The following is an 18,655-nucleotide window of genomic DNA, read 5'->3' as shown; positions in this document are numbered from 1 at the left end:
CACCCCCAGTTTGTTCTCGAGCTAAGCGTTGACCTGTCATTTTCCACAGACTGACAGTGCCGACCTATCCCAGCAGGATTAGGTTTTCTAGATAGACACGCGGATAAAGGGATATAATCCGTAGAGAGGGAAAAACAACAACTAGAACAACTGGACACTCACTTGTTGCCGTAGTCTATCTTGGAGGTGACCTTCTGTTTGAGCTCAGTGAGCTCGTCCTGCGGGAGCGTGCCAGACAGAATCTGGGACCTCCATTCGATGAGGTCGTAGATCATGTCGCGGACAGAGTTGAACATCTCACGCTTGTCCCCCTATTCAGACCAAACATTGGACATTTGAAACATAAAAACGCTGAGTGCTACGTTGTCCGAACAGCAGCAAACCCACGGAGAGACTTTGCTCTGTCGGGAAAAGTACGTCCCTGAACTGAACCGTCTCACGCAGGCGGACTGGCTGCCCGTGTCTGCATACAGAGCGGGGGGGGAAACGGCGTCTGATTGCAAAAAGCATTCTGGGATTGCACATTAAGCGGTCAGATGTGAACGCCACCAGTCAGAGCTGACCACCTGCGGTCAAATCACCCGAGAAAATTGCAAATGACAGCTTTGAACAGCCTTTAAATTGAAAGCAGACTTTCAAATTAGTCAGCAGAAAACATTAAACATCTTTATAGATCAAAACAAAAACAAAAAATATGCTGTGATGGAAAAATAAGTCTTTAGCAGAACTGTCATGTAGGAATATGCCTCTGAACAGATGCTGACGCCCAGTCAAACTGCTCCCCAGCTCCGAGAAAGCCTAACATCCATGAGTTTTTGAGAAGAATGTGACATGGTGTAAAAGCGTTCTCTCATTACCTTAAGGCAGACATACGCTGCCACTCAGACTTGTCCCAATCCAAGGGGTTTCTGCACAACCCCTCTTTATATTAAATTTATAAAAATCAATAAAGCTGAGTCTTCCTGTCTTCCTTAATATTCCCGTGTGTGTGTGTGTGTGTGTGTGTGTGTGTGTGTGTGTGTTTCTGCTGGGGAAGGACAGGCTGACTCACCACATACAAGTCCCTCCATATCGTGGCCCACTCCCGCAGTGTGGTGGTGACCTCCTGAACCAGGGGCAGCTCGGTGGGAATGACCGTCTCCTTTTGCCTGCGGTGACAGGACAGAAATTTGAACCAGTGTCTGCTCTGACCTCATTCCTCAACCCTAAAAATCTTTCTTTTTTTTTGTGAGAACAGAATGTTATTAAGAGCCTTATAAAGAACAAGCATCACTAACTGTTAATGTTTTTTATCCCAGGCTAAAAGCTGATGAGTCGTTCTTACTGCATGTGAGTCTGTCTAATATGTGAAGCAGCACTCGTGTTGTCAGAAACTCTGTCAATATTTTGAGAAATATTGATATATATACTTGCGTTGCTCGATCTAAAGCAATAATTGACAGATATGGAGTACAGTAAACATTAGAAGCTTTGATTCTGACAACAGGTTAGCAATTAAAAAACAAGAAGCTTATAAATTCTGAAGTACTGACCCGCTGCCCTCAACCGTGGCATCTTTTATGTGTATATAACACGCAGGAAATATGCCCTGGAGGAGGATAAAATAAAAAGGCATCATCAAAAAGCTGAGTCAGAAAAATTATTTTGTAGAATAAGAACATCAGAAACGTCTTAATCAGGCACTTACCTTCTTTGATTTTCTCCTCAGCCTGTAACCTCTGTACCAGTCTAATGGGGCACACGATTAACGTCGTTATTATTATTTTTAATAAATGTGAGATCCTTTTAACTGCAATGTAAAGACGTAGGATAAAAACAACTAAAAATAAAAATAACAACCTGTAATGACTATAATTTATAATGCCTGTGATAGCTATAATTTTAGAATGAAGATCAAAGCTGTAAACACTAAACACACTGAAGTGCAAAGAAAAACAAGAGTACGACCTCGTTTATTCATTCAGTCAAAGGTTTTAGCTATAAGAGCATAAAAGAAATCATTTTTACATATTTTAGCTTCTTTTTGTTTAATAATGACAAGATGTAATAGTAATAGTGTCAAAGATTTTAAGTAGTTCAAAGAAAGAGTACCTTATAGTTTATTAAAAAATTAAAAGAGTAGCCAGCAGTCTGGAGCTGCTAATTGAATTCCATTGGTTAAAACATTGTCAACGTTTCCGTTAAAGCAAAAATTTCTCTAGATTTATCCAGACCAGATAGGACCCAGCGTGCCTTTCCTTCCCACAAATACACAAGTTCAGAGTCAGGCCGTGATGGTCACAGCTGATATTATACAAAAAAAAACAAACATATCTACTAAAGTTTGAGGAAACAAAAGAAAAGAATGGTGAGGTCCCGTCAGCTCCCATCATGCCTCTCTCAGGCTGCTCTCACCTTCATGCGTCTCGAGTATGTGCACCGTGTCTCCGATCTGCAGCGACAGCTCCTCCTCTCCCCGGGCATCGTAGTTATAGATTGCTTAAAGAAGAACAAGAGGGAACAATGTAAGACGGGAAGCTATTACAGGAAGTGGGAAAAGGCAATAAAGCACTGGGCTCCCTCGTGGCGCTAATTGTGTGTAGCTGAAGCAGCACACGTGTGTGTGGATGTCCACCCACGCAGTCTGACAGTGTTACGGCTGGACTTGGCACCAGTTCGGCTGCGATAAACACTTTTTTAACCACCTGCTGAGGAGAAATTTATAATGACGGGTAATGCCAAATCAGCACAAATGATAGTGATGAACATGTTGGACGAACGGAAGATGATAAAGTTTCCTGATCTCAGAGCTGTTTTTTTAATCAACACTGCAGAAACATGTTTTCTCTGGGTAAGTCCCACTTATAATAAATACTGGATTTAATGAATCCTGCTATGCACTAGATTAGGGATCCTCCAAGTAAAGTTTTATCTGGACCCAAATCAGTTGTTTTCATTTCAGCAGAATCAATATTTTTACTTGCACACGTTTTCTAGCATTTATTGTAAATATTTTTTAGGCAGCGCTGAATTTCTCTTACAGCCTTCTGAGGACAATAAGGCCGAAGTGGAAAAACAAAACAAACCAACATGACAGTCACTAAAAGAGAAAAGTTGGGAGGGACAATGGAGGCTTTTATTTAGGCGGGATGGACTCTCCTGGGTTGGTACTTCCTGTGGAGGGTTTGAAAACTTGCTTCGTTCAGAGACACGGTTTAAAGCGTTGAACAAAAATGAAACAGAACTTATCTGAGCCCATATAAATCTGAACTGAGAGCACAGAAAATTAAAAAAAGCTATAAATCCAGTTTGACCGATTGACTCACTGACTCTCCACAGACACACCTTGATAACCTGATTTTTTTTTAATAGTCCCCTGGATAGTCAACATGCTAAAAAGTGCCTGACTACAGCAGCTTTCTGATTATTGCTGTGAAAGTACTGTATTATGACATTTCAAAACCTACATTAAAAGCTTTTTATTTTCATTTTAAATGCAAATTTTACTTTACTTAAAGACAGAAAACAGGAATCTATTTATTCCTATTATAAATTAATTTTTATTTAATCGATACGGATTTTCACTTTGGACGATAGCTTGACTGAAACCCCTTCAGCTGGACCTCGCTGAGTCCTAACTGAGGTGGACCGCCTGATCAGTCCGTCCATTAATGAGGCGGATTTTTGCCATCTGTCTATAATCGCCATCGGCCACATCTCGGTTTACCAGACCAATTAAAGGCCAGCACGTGTAGAAAAACCTGAACACTTATTATTACACACTGGTCAGTTTCGCAACAATATGAAAATAACTAAAGTTATTCCAGAAACACCACTTCACAACATGTTTCTCTTCTCCCACAATTCTCAAAAATTCTGGAAAAACTTGTCAAATACAAAATAGACAGTTTTATAGAAAAATAGTCAACATGGTTTCAGCATTAATTATACTCACTGAGGAGTTCATTTATTATTATTATTATTATTATTATTATTATTTCGACAAGTTTAAGAATGTGGGATTATATTTAAGTATATTTATGCATGTATACATATTTGAAGTTCAGAATATATTCATTCTTTTTTCATGTAATATATTATTTACTGGTTTGTCTTTCTTACACAGAAATATAACAACCATATGATAACAATCTATTAACTATATGTTATTGATAAATACGGTGTTAGAAAAAGATATATATTATCAACTTTCTATCAGCTTTCTGCTCCCTTTCAAGCAGATAAACAGTGGCAAGTTCAGGATTTATTTATATTTTCTTTCTCTTTCTGCCTTTGGTGTGTTTTCTCCTTTGCATTTATTTATTTTTTCTCTCCTTGTTCCATTTTTTATACCCATTTAAAATAAACTATATCAATCAATCAGTCAATCAATCAATCCGTCCCTCGCCCTTTGGTCAAAGGGCTTCCTACAACGAGAGTTCCTTTCATCGCGGAGGTGTTTTGTTTTAGAACAACACAGGCAAAACTGCATTTATATCAAGCCATCAATAAACTGTTGCACATGTAGAAATGTATACTATCGAAATCACAAAATGACATGAATCTTTTTTTAAATCTGGTAGATTGTCAGATATATATTTATCAGCCAAAAATGAACAAATCAGCTTCATAAATCAACCATTAATTGCTTAAGTTTGACCAGTTGACCTCTACTCTCCACACTTTCTATGAACTTATTGAGCACCTCAACACCTCCTAACCCACAAACACAGAGAGCACGCACAGCTCCTGAACACAACGTGCACATCAACACTGACAGCGACAGTAAGAAAAGATGTATATGTGAAAGGAAACAGAAGTTAGCGTCTATATTTGTGCATCCATGTCCTGCACAACGAGCCATTTAAACAGAGGTTTCCAGAGGTGAAAAAAATTAAATAAATAACATTACCACAGGCACCGCAGCCTTCCCAGCAGGTTGGAACTGCAAGTGAATTAACCATTTTTCCCTCACAACAACCTGCCACTTGAAGAGCTCATTATAGTTCATTAGAAGCATCAGGTGAGACACAATGTGGGTTTTTTTCAGGGGTTTTTGTTGTATGTGGGGGTTTTCTGTCACTATTAGCTCTAGGGTGCTTATGCTGGACAATTATGCAGAATAAAACATTTCGGCTTTTGCTGCTTTCGATTTTGGAGCTTGATCATTTTATGCATTCTACTCCCACGCAGGAGAACTAAAGCAGGTCTTTTCCTGACGAATCATTTAGGTGCATGAAGTCTGTCGCCTTTAACAACTAAGATAACATTTTAAATACTAATGGCTGACCGAGATAATTTGTGATTCTTCCCAGAAAAACAATTGAACAATTTTACGATTAATCTAATAACAATTATATCATTTGGATTTCTGTAAAAAATGAAAAACTTAAAGAACAAAGCAGTGAGCTGAGTCACGTCACAATAACAACCTGTTTATAGACGGTACAAACTGAAACAGCAATAGGTGATATTTTAGGTAGAAAAGGAGCCACAGCATCCTGGCTTACAAACACTAAAAATGTTATTAATAAAATGGGGCTGGTATTAGGATATCTGGGAGTCTTGTTCAGGAGTGATGGGAGGATGGAGCGGGAGATGATTCAACAGATCCGCAGTAATGAGGTTGTTGCTCCGGTCTGTCATGGTGAAGAAAGAGCCCAGCTGAAAGGCAACGGTCTTAATTTACTGTTCCAACCCTCACCTACGGCCATGAGGTGTGGATCATGACTTATGGAACGAGATCCTGGGTGCAAGTGGCTGAAATGAGCTTCCTCTGTAGGTTTGGCCCAGCTCAGGTTTAAGGATAAAGTGAGGAGATTAGAGTAGAGTCGCTGCTTCACTGCAATGAAAGGGAGCTGAGATGGTTCAAACATCTGATCAGGACACCTACTGGGCTGCTCCCTTTGGAGGTTTTACTTATGGATGGATGGATGGATGGATGGATGGATGGATGGATGGATGGATGGATGGATGGATGGATGGATGGATGGATGGATGGATGGATGGATGGATGGATGGATGGATGGATGGATGGATGGATGGATGGATGGATGGATGGATGGATGGATGGATGGATGGAATTAGGAAAACGTGCAACTGCAGCATTAGTGTTGAATATCACGAAGACGATATCTGCTGCATTAAATCCAGATGTTCTGCCATTACAATGTTTACAACAATCTCCATGTGCCAGATGTGGACATTTAGGGGCGTGGGGGTCCATCTTATTGCCAAATTTGCTTTGTTTTGCATTCAGTTTGTGGCTGCAGTTTTTGGAATCTTTTGCGATGTTGATATTGCGCTCACTGATTATGATATCAATACATTTTCAATATAATGTGCAGCTCTATTTAAAAGTAATATGGCAAAGAGGACATTTAGGAAACAATATATAAAACCTAAAAAGTCTGAATGAAATCCTCAACAACATTGCAAAACTGCATCTTTAAAAACACTATTATGCCACCAAAGATCTGTCAAACATGTATCTTATTCTCTTGCCTAGCAGGTCACGTCATCAACGCTGTGCATCGCCCATTTCATTCAACCCCGTGGTGTTTTGTTATTCTGTTATCCTCCCACAACAATCCAGTGAGCCCAGCGAATCCACCAGAACACGAGCCATGGGCTGACAAAGGAACAAAGGCCTCAGGAAATGAATTCATTTGTGCCAGACTGGAAAAATAAAAAAAAAGGTACCTACAGGGTAAGAAAGCAACAGAGTAATCAAAAGAGAGATGGAATTAATCTACGGTGAGTCATCAGAGAAGCAAAGTCACTGTACAACTAATTAAACTACAGTTAGGAGCAGCTACAAAAGCCTTTAAAGCCATCTGATCCATCTGTGTGTTTGTCGAGAGCTGGTTCCTGCTGATTTGGCGTGTTATTTAAAATAGCAGGTGATGAGAGGGAGTACCCGACTCGTACAGAAGCTTCATATTTCATCAGAACATGATAAAGCTCCTCTATCATCTCTTCCAATGAGACCCTTCAATATCAAACAAATGGGAGCTCAGGGAACCGGGGGATGTCCTCTCTGGGTGAGGCTTTTCAAAACGAGCAGGCAAGGCGACAAGATGATGACTAAATGACGGCCATCAAACACAACCCTGGCGTGCGAGGCGGTGATTGCGCAATTTAACACGGCGACCGAAAGCGATTCCAGTCACGTGGGGAGGGGGGCTAAATGACAGCTCTGATTACTCATAAACCTATATTTGCATATCGGAGTAAACTGATGTCAATTAGGGAGCAGTGAGGGAGAGGAAAAATCCATCAGAGGAAGAAGAAGACGAAAGGCATCGGGAAGTGGACCATATATTCCCCCGAGTGTGGCATGCAAATGATTTTGTGGAAACGAGATAAACAGCAGCTTCACTGGTTGGGGGCTCCTTACCATATATAACCTCTTGCGTAAGGGTGTGTAAACTCAGTGAACATTATCATCATAGGAAATGAGTGAGGAATCAAATTACAGAACTATCCACTTATCCTGCACACATCTACGCCCTCGCCACAATTATAAGCAGCCTCATCTAAACACTGGACTGATTGTAATTCTACACTTTGAGCTCGCTAATGACCTGCACTAATCTACGCCGAGTCCAACATATCATTACACACAGAAGATAATACAGCACGCTGATGAAGGAGGGGTGGAAAAGGAAAAGTGTGCAGAAAATTCTCACTGAAAAAGAGACTGATGTTTCTGTCTCACGTCCCCAGTGGGCACGGAGCCCACAGCCAGACAGGAAATCCCAGACAGCAAGATTCTACAAGAGGAAAAACCCAGGAGTAAGAGCATGAGGCAACTCCGACTCTGACTGGAAGTCAAACCCCAGCTTCAGACTAAACAAGAACAGTGAAGAAACCTGGGAGGAACGTGGGCTGCGGCGTGCACGTCTCTCTCGTTCCAACAGGGATCAGCGGAGTTGATCGTTTTTAACGTCGGGCTGCGTGATGCGCCTGTTTCACTCGAAAGATGATGCAAGCAATAAGCAATTCATGCAAACGACTTTCAGCAAATAGGTTGCAGAGAGCACTGCTGCTTTTGACTCGCATGTAATTGTCAAGAGAGTTTGAAGTGATTTTGTTCAAATGTTGCAGTATTTAAGAAACGAGGGGTTAAAGGAGGAGTTACAACCCTTAGAAAGAGGCCAAAGATTCAAGAGGGAGATGATTCGAAAGTGAGGGATGGAGGAAGGGCTAATTGTTAATCTTAAATCCAATCCAGGATGGTTTTATATTAAGATCATCTTACGCTGAGGAATAACTGAGTTGCAGCCATTTTGGTCAAGCTATGTAACTGATGCTGAACTCATGCAATATTGCAAGATTTTGCAAGATGTGTTGGCACTTTGAGTATCGTAATTTCCAGACTATAAGGTGCACTTAAAAGTCTTCAATTTTCTCAAAAAAACGACAGTGCGCCTTATAATCCGGAGCGCCTTATATATGGAAGAAGTCGTGATGTTTTAGTCCAACTTTGGTAAAACACAAAGCTGCATGGCTTGAAGCATTAAGGCTAAGTTATAGTCGTAAAGGGTTCCATGAACGGCGCGTGGACCTGAGCGAGCGGTGGAGGCGTTTATACTTGACACTCTCCGAAATAAGACTTAATGTGCCTTATAGTCCGGTGCGCTTTATATATGAAAAAAGTTCAAAAATGGACCATTCATTGACAGAGCGCCTTATAATCCAGTACGGAAAATATGCTTTGTGTTAAAGCTAATGCTCAGCCACTAACACTCCAGAATTTACCTCAATAAAATTGTTTGAGTAAAGAGTTGCATCTAAGATATAAAACAGACTAAGATTAGCTCCATTAAAGAAACTTCTAATTATGTATTTAAAGTGAATTAAAAAGTGTTTTCTATAGGTTTCAATAAGGCCCGAAGAGGCGGTTTTTAAAGAACAAAACATCGGATGCATAGATAAGTTCGTTTATGCATATTTCTGCCCAAAGGCCAACAAAGAGTGAATAAGAACAGCCAGTCTCAGAGTACAATCATGTGTGAGAAAGAGAAGGAAAAAAAAAAAAAAAAAAAGCTGACGTTTGGAGAAAAAAAAATAGGAATAAGCAGGGAAAGTGAGCAAGGGAATATGAATTTAATACAGTGCTTAAGTTGAAAGAGGAGCACTTTAACAAGCAGAGAGTGGACTGAGAACACCCTTCTCTGTGCAGCAAGAATGAATAGAGGATGATTATTCCACTCCAGCTGCACTTTAGGTCTCAGAGGGAAGACGGAGGAGGTAGCAGAAAAAGGAGCCGTGTAGACACAAATACAGAGAGAATACTGTATTCTCTGAAGAAGATGTCGCAATGTAAACGACGATCCTAAACTGGCTGATGGAGGAGATTTTAATGAAGAAGATGGGTTTTCTAATTAAGAGCACGAGGCTGCATCAACAGATTCAGGATGAATATTTTTGTGATCCAGAGTTTCATGTTATTTCACTCATTACTCAAGAAGTTGAATTTAAAATGCCGGTGCTTTATTTAAGAGTGATATTATCTATTCAAATAAAAAAAACAGACACATACGTGTGCAAAAACATGATCAATTTTCCCCCGTCAGCACTGGGCCATAAAAAAAGAAAAAGTATTTTAGTCACCTTCTCCAAAATAAAAACATCTTGATTTATTTGAGAAGCTGTGTCTGGAAGGAAGTTGCTGATTTCTTATCTCAAGGTGAGCGTGAACTGAGTCCTTTCGCCCGAGATGTTTGCATCGTAAAACTCCCACAGTTGGCAAAAACAAACACAACGCAAAAGTATTACCAACTTATAAACAATGCGGAGAGGATTAGAAGAGAGAAGGCTTGTAGACCTCGAGTCAGAACCCACAGAGTGAAAAAAGGAGATGCCTGAAAACGTATTCTTGCTTTCCTCGATTCTCCGCCGATAAGCACGAGCTCGAGAACGGAAAAATGAATTCAAACCATCTGAATAAAAACATACATCAATGTAATCCACTGGGATTCAACGGGAACATTTCAATCGAGTTATTTTAAAGAGCTGCGGTGCTGTAAAGAAAATAATTAATTAAAAAAAAAAAGCTTTTAAGAATGCTCGAAGAACTTGGATGAAGAGAGCTCAGGAAGTGACACACAAAGCAAACGTGATAATTAATTCCAAGTTTCTACTTAACAGAGTTTAATAAGAGGTTTAAGCGTTCAGACTGGAACCAGTAGCTTCAGCAAATACAGACAGTGAGCTCGGGACGAAGCACTCAGTCGCCTCTTCGACAGAACAGCCTTTTAGCTTTGCCTCGAGCTGGAAGGCTGACACGTCGCTGGAGTAATTAACCTGGAATTCACTGAGCAGCGTTCCGAGCTGTTGAGAGGTGTTGACAGTAAAGCCCCGGTAGATCCACATTTTTTTTTGCTCCTATAAAAAACACGCAGGAAACGCTCCCGGGGGTATTACTGTATCACAATAGACGAGGCCCTTCTAGTAGGCCAGAAGGAAACGCTGGTGCTTCTTTTTTTTTTTTTTTTTATGACGACAGGAAGTTTAACAATGCCTCATTTGGGAAAGAAAACCTCAACAGAGGAGGTAAAAAAAATTTAAAAAAGAGAGAGAGAGTAATTAAAGGGCTAGCATTCCTTGATTCCTGGAAGGAATGCATGTCGCCCGCTGCTTTTAAACTAAAATCATCTTATTCTGATATAATGAGGTGGTAAGAGATGTGTCAGCGTTCAGAGAATGTGTTGAGGATGACTCACAGCTACTACCACACCAAATTTCTGCTCAATATCTGCAACACTGACCGAGTTCTAGTCTTTTCTGAATTGGCTGAGGTTAAACAGCAGCGGCGCGGTCGTCTGGAATCGGCTACAAATCTTAATAAATTCTAGATGTACATTTAATGATTAGTTTCTGAAAGTTTAATTATTATCTGTCCAGTGGTTCATGAAATATTTTGCTAACAGACAAACAGGATTGATGCCAATGTGTAGTACCTGACGTATGCATTGGGGATCATAGTTAATTTTACAGATATCGATCTAAAATTAACTGGGTTAAAGTCATTTTTGTGTTTGCAAAGGTCACTTAGCCATGGCGGCCATCTTGAGTAGGAGTCCAAACAGTTGTAGATCTACATCCAAACTTTACTTCCTGAGTTTTAATTAAATCCATCCCCCGGTTCATAAGATTTTCAAACACGCACAGACAAGTTTAACATTATTAAACCCCACCCAAGACAAAAAAAAAAAAAAAAGAAAAGAAAAAACAATAATAGCCACACATTGTTTCCAGCGGTGGGGAGGGAGGATGTTTGAGATGTTCCCAGAGAAGTTGGGTGAATAGAAGTCCAGGTGGTAAAAACTACCCGGTGCCAGATCTAGAAGCCAAAATCTCTGAAACTTTCTGGCACCACTTCCTGCCGCTCGTTCAGCTCCAGCGAGGTTCTCGGGGCGCGCAGGCCGATGAGCTCAGCTTCCGCTGCCTCTGTAAAGCTGCCTTACTCCTTTAATTGAAAATCATCTTCGCAGTGCAAGAAGAAGAGAGGGAGGGAGTTCATCTTAGCTCTGCACAGACTGAGAATTCCTCACACAGTGGTCTGGTGTTATTTAAGGGGGGGGCACAAAAATCTGCACCAACTCAAACCTGCTTTGTTTTGCATACACGAGCTTCAGGATGCACACCTGCTTTTGAAACAGTTTTTATATATTTAGTCAGAAAATGGTTCTTTAAACACCACAATCTTTCAGGGAAAATGCAAAATATGGATTCTTTCATGATATCAGGTACAACAACGCCATCAATTCTTGCTCCAGATCAGACAGCAAGACAATCATTTCCTGTCTTGTGTTTCATCTTTGGCAAAAAAATAACCTGCCGAGTTTATAATGAACTTCAAGTATTTAGAGAAACTAATATGACTTCACTGATGTGACTCTGAACTCAACTTTTATTGAGCGATAACTGATGCATCAGGAGCTACAGATAGAGACAGGAAAAAAAGATGCGACAGGAAATGATTTTAACCTGCTCTTGGTGTTATTTATAATAATAATCTTTACAGCCAGACCTGAGCGTACTTGCATAGAAGAAATGTAGGAAAGACAATCAATGACTAAGCAGATATACCAACAGTTAGCCCCAAATGTTGCTGTGGAAACTATTAATGCACCTCCTGCTGGTTCTAGTAAATTATGCACACGTGTAAAATTATTTGTTATAACCTCATTTCTAGTATAATCCACTGAACTTCGATGTTACCCCGGGCAACTACAGTAGTTTAGTCAACCAGAGGAAACCAAAAACCAACAGTTCTTTTGCCTTAATGATTGTAAATTAATTTACCACTCTGCTCTATCAGTAAACAAGCCACTGAAAACCTCACCATATGCTCTTTTTTTTTTCTAAAAACATGTTGGGTTACTCCACCATCAATATGTGGTGCTATGATGTTGCCCTCCACAATAAAAACATAAGGATATAACTAACCTGACAGTAATTTCAATCGATCTTTGACTCCATCTTCTTTAAGTCAAAGCATGGGCAGAAACAAATGATTTCCTTTGTCAATTTAAACATTACCTCTATAACTACATCCTAAACTTGTTTTTTCCTCCCACATTAAGCAGAATGCAGCAAAATTAAATGCATCAAATTCCTGCAGAAAAGCGTCTTCTGTTGCACTTTTTGCAGAAGCCATTTTTTGTTTAATATATATATATATATATCTAATGGGTTACATAGCTGCTTAAAAGGTGATGACGTTGGGATTGTGGTTCAAGCTGAGAGAAGCCAAAAACTCGAGTAAAAAATAAACCACTGTGGTGTTCTCAGGATAAACTCAAAGATTCAAAAACCGTCAACTTGATTTGTGTGACAGCTAATATCTGTCCGATGTAAATGTAGCATTTAAGATACGTTTTAAATTTGTGACAGAGCAAAAACATTTAGTCAAGATCTGAATCATTTTAAAGGGTTAAAATAATTTATTTGACAGTGATCGTTTTCTCATCGTCACTCAGACTTGACTAAGAAAAATGTGAGAAATCAATTTAGATCTGAGTAAGTTTTAGCTACTTAAAGTTAAGGGTGGGCAGTTAGACATTATTAAATTGTGAAGGGTTTGAATGTGTAGAAAGCAGAGAGATTGGAGGATCATCTTGAGAGCAGATTCTATTTATTGTTGTTCTACGATTTGTGGTGCCACAGATTTTGCCAAAGCCAAATCAGTACTCCCTTAAATCCCACCCTGGAGAAATGTGATCAACCAATCAAAAACTACAGTCAGTGATGAGGACTTCTCATCCAAACTGGAGCAGGAAACTGAAACCAAAACAGAGGAATTCGCCCTGAAATAAAAAAATACCTCCACCACCGATATATAGAACTGGTTTGGCTTTTCCCAAAACGACACAACAGTTATCCAACCAAACATTGAAAGAAAGAATATGTGCTACGGTCGAAGGATTAAAGATTTTTAGCATCTCTCTGCAGGCCTATGAACATGCATTAGACAGACGGGGCTGTATTTACCAAGCATCATGTACACACAAAAAGAAATAAAGAGAACTGCTCAAGAACTGCTCATGTTCAGGCAGAAAAGATGATCACCTGATTAAAAAAACAAAAACAAAAAGAAATCCAAAGCATATATCTGTTTTTCATCCTTGAGCAAAATGAAGCTGAGGTGTGAGCTATATCAGTGAGACAACTTCATTTAAGTCCCAAAAGGTTTGTCACAAAGTAGAGCTGCCACTCACTGAAATCTGAAACTGCCTCTGTAGACTGTGAGCGGCGAAGTTCTGACTTTATCAACCATTTAGCTACACACACACACACACACAAAAGGCTATTTCATTAAATGCCAGCCTTCCTGAGAAGCGGTCTCTTGCTGCACGCAGGAGTCTCAAGCCTGTCTGCGACCACAATCAATGACTGACACCTCAATTACAAGCCTCCAAAACAACCTACGGGACATTTTAAAGGTGACAAATGCAACATTAACACAGGCTGCTGCTAATATTAGTGTTGACATTTGTATAATCTGGACAGCCTCGGTGAAGCTGAGCCCTGTGGTTCCTGCTCTGAATGAATCCCAACGTTGGACTGAAGGACTCAAATCCGATACCGCACGACAACTTAACAATTTTTAAAAATCCAACTCTGAGGAAGTTTACATAAACAAAATAAACACGTTGAGTGGAGAATTCACTTCAGCTTATGGGTCTTTAGCAACAGCTTGCTTGTTGATGCCTTTGGCGATTATCTTTGAGGTACGTATACGCCCTTATTCCCACCTGGCAACCGCCTACAGCTACATTGTGCCTTCTGAGGTGTTTCGGAAGTGAGTTTTCTCTCTAAGAGCTAGTCCCCATGACCCACGTTTTAGTCACTACAAACAGACAGGTCGTCAAATGTGAGCTCATCTACAGGCAGACGGGCACGTCCTTCGGCTCAGCATCCTGGCAGACTAAAGACTCAGCTAATGAGGTCAGCCGGATGCTGGTAAGGATACTTGTTAGCCGATTCCCATTTCACCCTATCTGTCCCTACCAGGCTCTAGGGGTATCCCAATTCCTTTGATGTAAGAGCCATTTTCTTGCTAATAGCAGTATAAAGTTGAGTGTTGTTGAAGTTTTTCCATTCTCAGGTCAATACAAATGTTTGAGTGCTAATAAATATCAGTTCACCTTCCTTCTACACGTTCCTGTTCCTGTCCTGTATTTGTAATTTTAGAAGTTTAGTTGTCTTAAAAAACAGGTTATGGTAACCACTGGATAAAAGTCCAAAACACAAAGCCAAGAAAACAGTATTTATTATCGAACACGGTTTCATCAAGTCAATAAACCTGAACTGAACTGAACAGAAAATAGTGGCAGAGCTATCTGCCCCTAAAAATGGGAACTTTTTTCCTGGGTCACACCACAAACGGATCGTTGTGAGTTACACTGGCCAACAAACTAAAAACTTTATTCTTTCTGTTTAAAAAAAACAAGGTTTTAAAACGTGAAACTGAACGATATGCTGGTCAGCTTTGTCGAACGTGTCGAGTTTGATTCTCAAATAGAGCTTTAAGAAAAAGAAAGTTGACTAAATGTTTTTTTTTTTTTAACTAAAAATTTTAACCAACTCTGAATGCAAATAAACAGACACAAAACTCTCTTGGACTCTACATATGTTGACTGAGGTGGAATGAAAAGAAAATTACAGCAAGATCTGAACCTAGATTGATGGGAATAGTTCTATCTATAAAAAGAATGTCTGTCACCCTGATAACAAATAAACCTTTTGACTTCCTTGTTGGATTATAACAAATACTACCGGGAAGGCTGACGGCCTGCTTTAAGCCTACTTTATGAAGGTCGTAAATCTACCAAAGTGTTCATTTTACAAACTTCGCAGAACACCATTACAACCCCTCCAAACAGGACAGTTTACTTTTACTAAAACATGTTTTGTAACTACATTAAAAAAAGAGTAAAAGCACAACTTATCAAAAGCCTTTTTGGTCCATATCACTCTGGCTTGTGAGAGAAACTTCTAGCTTGTAATTTTGTTTAATGAAAGCACATTTTTGATCATTTTCCACTGATTTCTGATTTAATATGTTTGAAATAGCATCTGTAGTTCGTAAAAGAGCCACCTGCCTGGAGGTTCTCACATCTAAAATTCAACTAACTGAATCTAAATTATGTACGAACACATGTTTAAATCTGTCACCTTTGTTACACACCATTACTCGTCTGTCAGCACAGCCGGATTCATCTCAGACAAGACGCTTGGAATTTCTACAATCGACGCTGATGGTACAGGAGATGACCGTATCCGAGAACGAGGAGCGACCTGCACGACGAGTCTTCGTGTTTCAGTGTCTGTCACATATCGTAACAGTTCTCACATCTATTTGTGTCAACTTCACCCACAAAGACGAGCTATAAAGTCACACAGTGCCTGCAAACATCATCAAGACAATCAATCATGCAGATATTTCAAGCAGCCATGAGGTATTTTTGGATCTTTTTTTTGTTTTTTCGTTTTCATATCGCAGTGATGGCACATATTTATATACCCCGAGGCCGTGCTGGGTGAGAATACTCTAGGTTTTTACATTTTGGGCTCTGTGAGAGAGACAAACCTCACATTAAACGTGCAGTCTACAGCGTGATATTCATGTTTGTGAGAACCAGGGTCTGTTGGGTAAACCGAAATGACCAAAACCATGAACAAAAATCTCCTAAAAGCATTACAAGTGCTGATTCAACAGGACGCTGACTCACTTCTGATTCATGATGCTGTTTTTAGCACATTCCTGATTTCGTTCTATTTTACTGACGCATCTTCATGTTATTAAAATAAAAAGGTAAACAGTCAATATTGTAGAATCCAATATTTGCTTGATCTGCACAGTAATTAATAAAGACAAATGACACTTCCAGTAGTATAAATATTGGATTAACTTGAACAATACTGACATTTTAGGCTTCAACTCAACCCAGCCTCCCCAATGACATTGACTGTTGAAGCAAGATGTAAAAGTGGTCCCGCTTTGTCTCCGTGGTGAGCCAAGATGGAATAGTGTGGAGCCACTTAGCTATGCACTGATTAAATAGGCCAGCTGTCATTTGTCTTAGCCACCATCTCACAGCAAGCCACTGGGAGCTGTACTATTAGAACTGCCTCAGCAAGCAACACAGCCCACAGTTAATACATAATTCTCTTTCAGAATGAATAATAGCAAAGTCATAATGACCTCCAAAGCGAAAAGATGAGCACCGTGTCTGAAGTTTTGACAAGGATTAAGGAACAGAACCTAATGGAAACCTTGGAGGAGAGAACTTAATGATCAACAAATCTGAGTCTTAGTATTTAGTTGCAAACCAAACAGCTAATTATATACATAAAGTTGGTATGACTCATCTGGTGTCACATCATACCATCCACGATAACACTGGTAGTATTTTATGTGTAACAAAAATAATCATGTTGTGACATCAGTGATACAACAAGATGAATTTATGATCCTTTTCACCAACAATAAGACCTAACGAGGATGTAATACTTCAAAATCTTAGGCAGTATTGTGCAGGCTACTGAAGAGCGCCAAGTTTAAATAACCTAATTATAAAACCAATATGTTTATGTAAGAATTAAAGAGCTCTGATACACAGAGAAGAAGCTATTTTGGAATATACAAAAACTAATTTAAAAAGGGTGAATTTGAAGAATTAATGTGATTGTCTTTTTTTGTTTGTTTGTTTGTTTGTTTTAAACACAGACGCGTGGTAACGACACGCCAAGCTGTTTCCTAATGGTGCTTTTCTAGTCACTGTGTTTTTATTGACACAACACCTAACACCCACCCAAAATAAATAAAGACAACTCAGTCCTAGAATTTATTTCTGTAATTGTAAGTTATAGAATTTGTGCATCCCCCCCCCCCTCTATGTTGATTCAATGGGCTGGTAAAAATGAAAAAATATAAAGATAACCGGGTAGGAGAATTGGCAGCAGCACACATCTCTGTACCTGAAGCCTCTGTTTCATTCAAAGCTGCAGGACTTGGGGTGAGAAAACTTCAATTCGCCCCAAGTCCCAACCAGCAGTGCACGGCCATTTTTTAAAGCAAAATCATGAAACAGGAAGTGGTTCTAAATCATAATAAGGCAATTGGGATTAGCGCTTCTTTGGACTTCTTTGAACAGTTTGTTGTTGTACTGAAAATTGTGATATGTTAATTAAATCTACGAGTACTCGTCCCTACTACGTAGAATACCATCCATCCATCCATTTTCTCTATCCGCTTCTCCTTCCAGCCGTCACTGTGCGAGAGGTGGGGGACGCCCTGGACAGGTCGCAAGTCCATCACAGGGACACGGAGACAAACGAGACAAACAACCATTCAGGCTCTAACTCACACCTGGGGACAATTTCAGAGTTACCAATTAACCTAAAATGCGTGTTTTTGGTCTGTGGGAGGAAACCGGCGTACGCTTAGAATACCAGACAAAGCTAACTTAGCAGAACATCTATCAAAGTGCTGCGGTTGCAGGCATCTTGTAGATTCACTGTCATTCTGCATAACAGGTCATAGAAAATGAAAAGGAAAATGTTCTTTTTTTGGTTTGGACTAATAAATAAGGCTACATGCAAACTGTAGTCACATAAAATGGGCTTTTTAATATTATAAATATATTTATCTCACATTTTATTAGGCTATTATAACTTAATGTTGGTTAGAGCATCTATTTCAAGATTGAGAGGCAAGACGTTTGGTTTACAGATTTGCGGGGCAGCTCGGTAACTGTCGCTCCGTTGTGTTAAATGAGGAAAAAGAAACAACCTTAGTGAGTTAAGGTCACAAGTGAACGATGGGTTTTGGCTTTCTGCATGCAGACGAAAACAAATAATCCAAGAGTGCGACACAGAAACTCATAAAAATGGAATTAATGGCGTTAGCTTAGCATTCAGACTCGAGCTCAAAAGTGACGCACTTTTACCTCATTAAAAACACCTCTAAGCATCACAGCGACACAACAAATATGCGGCATCACAACCGAAAGGAAGGATGTCTGAGGCTAAAAAAAAAGTTACACACTTCATAAATAGTGCCAGGCAAAAAACCACAACCACAGAAGACAGAAAAAACAACTCAGCTCTTTGTCACTGCATCTCCTGCTTTTTAATCAACCACTTTATTACACTCTAA

General features: G+C 39.7%; 1 protein-coding gene across 2 annotated transcripts in view; it reads right to left on the bottom strand.

The window, feature by feature from the left end:
• dock1 (dedicator of cytokinesis 1) overlaps window positions 1-18,655 on the bottom strand; it is a 194,476-nt gene that overhangs the window by 169,662 nt on the left and 6,159 nt on the right. For both annotated transcript variants that reach the window (XM_037981021.1, XM_017437189.3), the window contains exons 2-6: window positions 2,395-2,478; window positions 1,688-1,728; window positions 1,533-1,588; window positions 1,052-1,148; window positions 163-311 (exon numbers count right to left, since the gene is read on the bottom strand). In XM_037981021.1, coding sequence (XP_037836949.1) covers window positions 163-311; window positions 1,052-1,148; window positions 1,533-1,588; window positions 1,688-1,728; window positions 2,395-2,478 — 427 coding nt within the window. The remainder of the gene's footprint in view (window positions 1-162; window positions 312-1,051; window positions 1,149-1,532; window positions 1,589-1,687; window positions 1,729-2,394; window positions 2,479-18,655) is intronic.

This window comes from Kryptolebias marmoratus, linkage group LG17, assembly GCF_001649575.2.
Source record: "Kryptolebias marmoratus isolate JLee-2015 linkage group LG17, ASM164957v2, whole genome shotgun sequence".
Taxonomy (NCBI): domain Eukaryota; kingdom Metazoa; phylum Chordata; class Actinopteri; order Cyprinodontiformes; family Rivulidae; genus Kryptolebias; species Kryptolebias marmoratus.
Note: the sequence above shows the minus strand (reverse complement) of the source record. Positions and strands in the feature narration are given on the sequence as shown.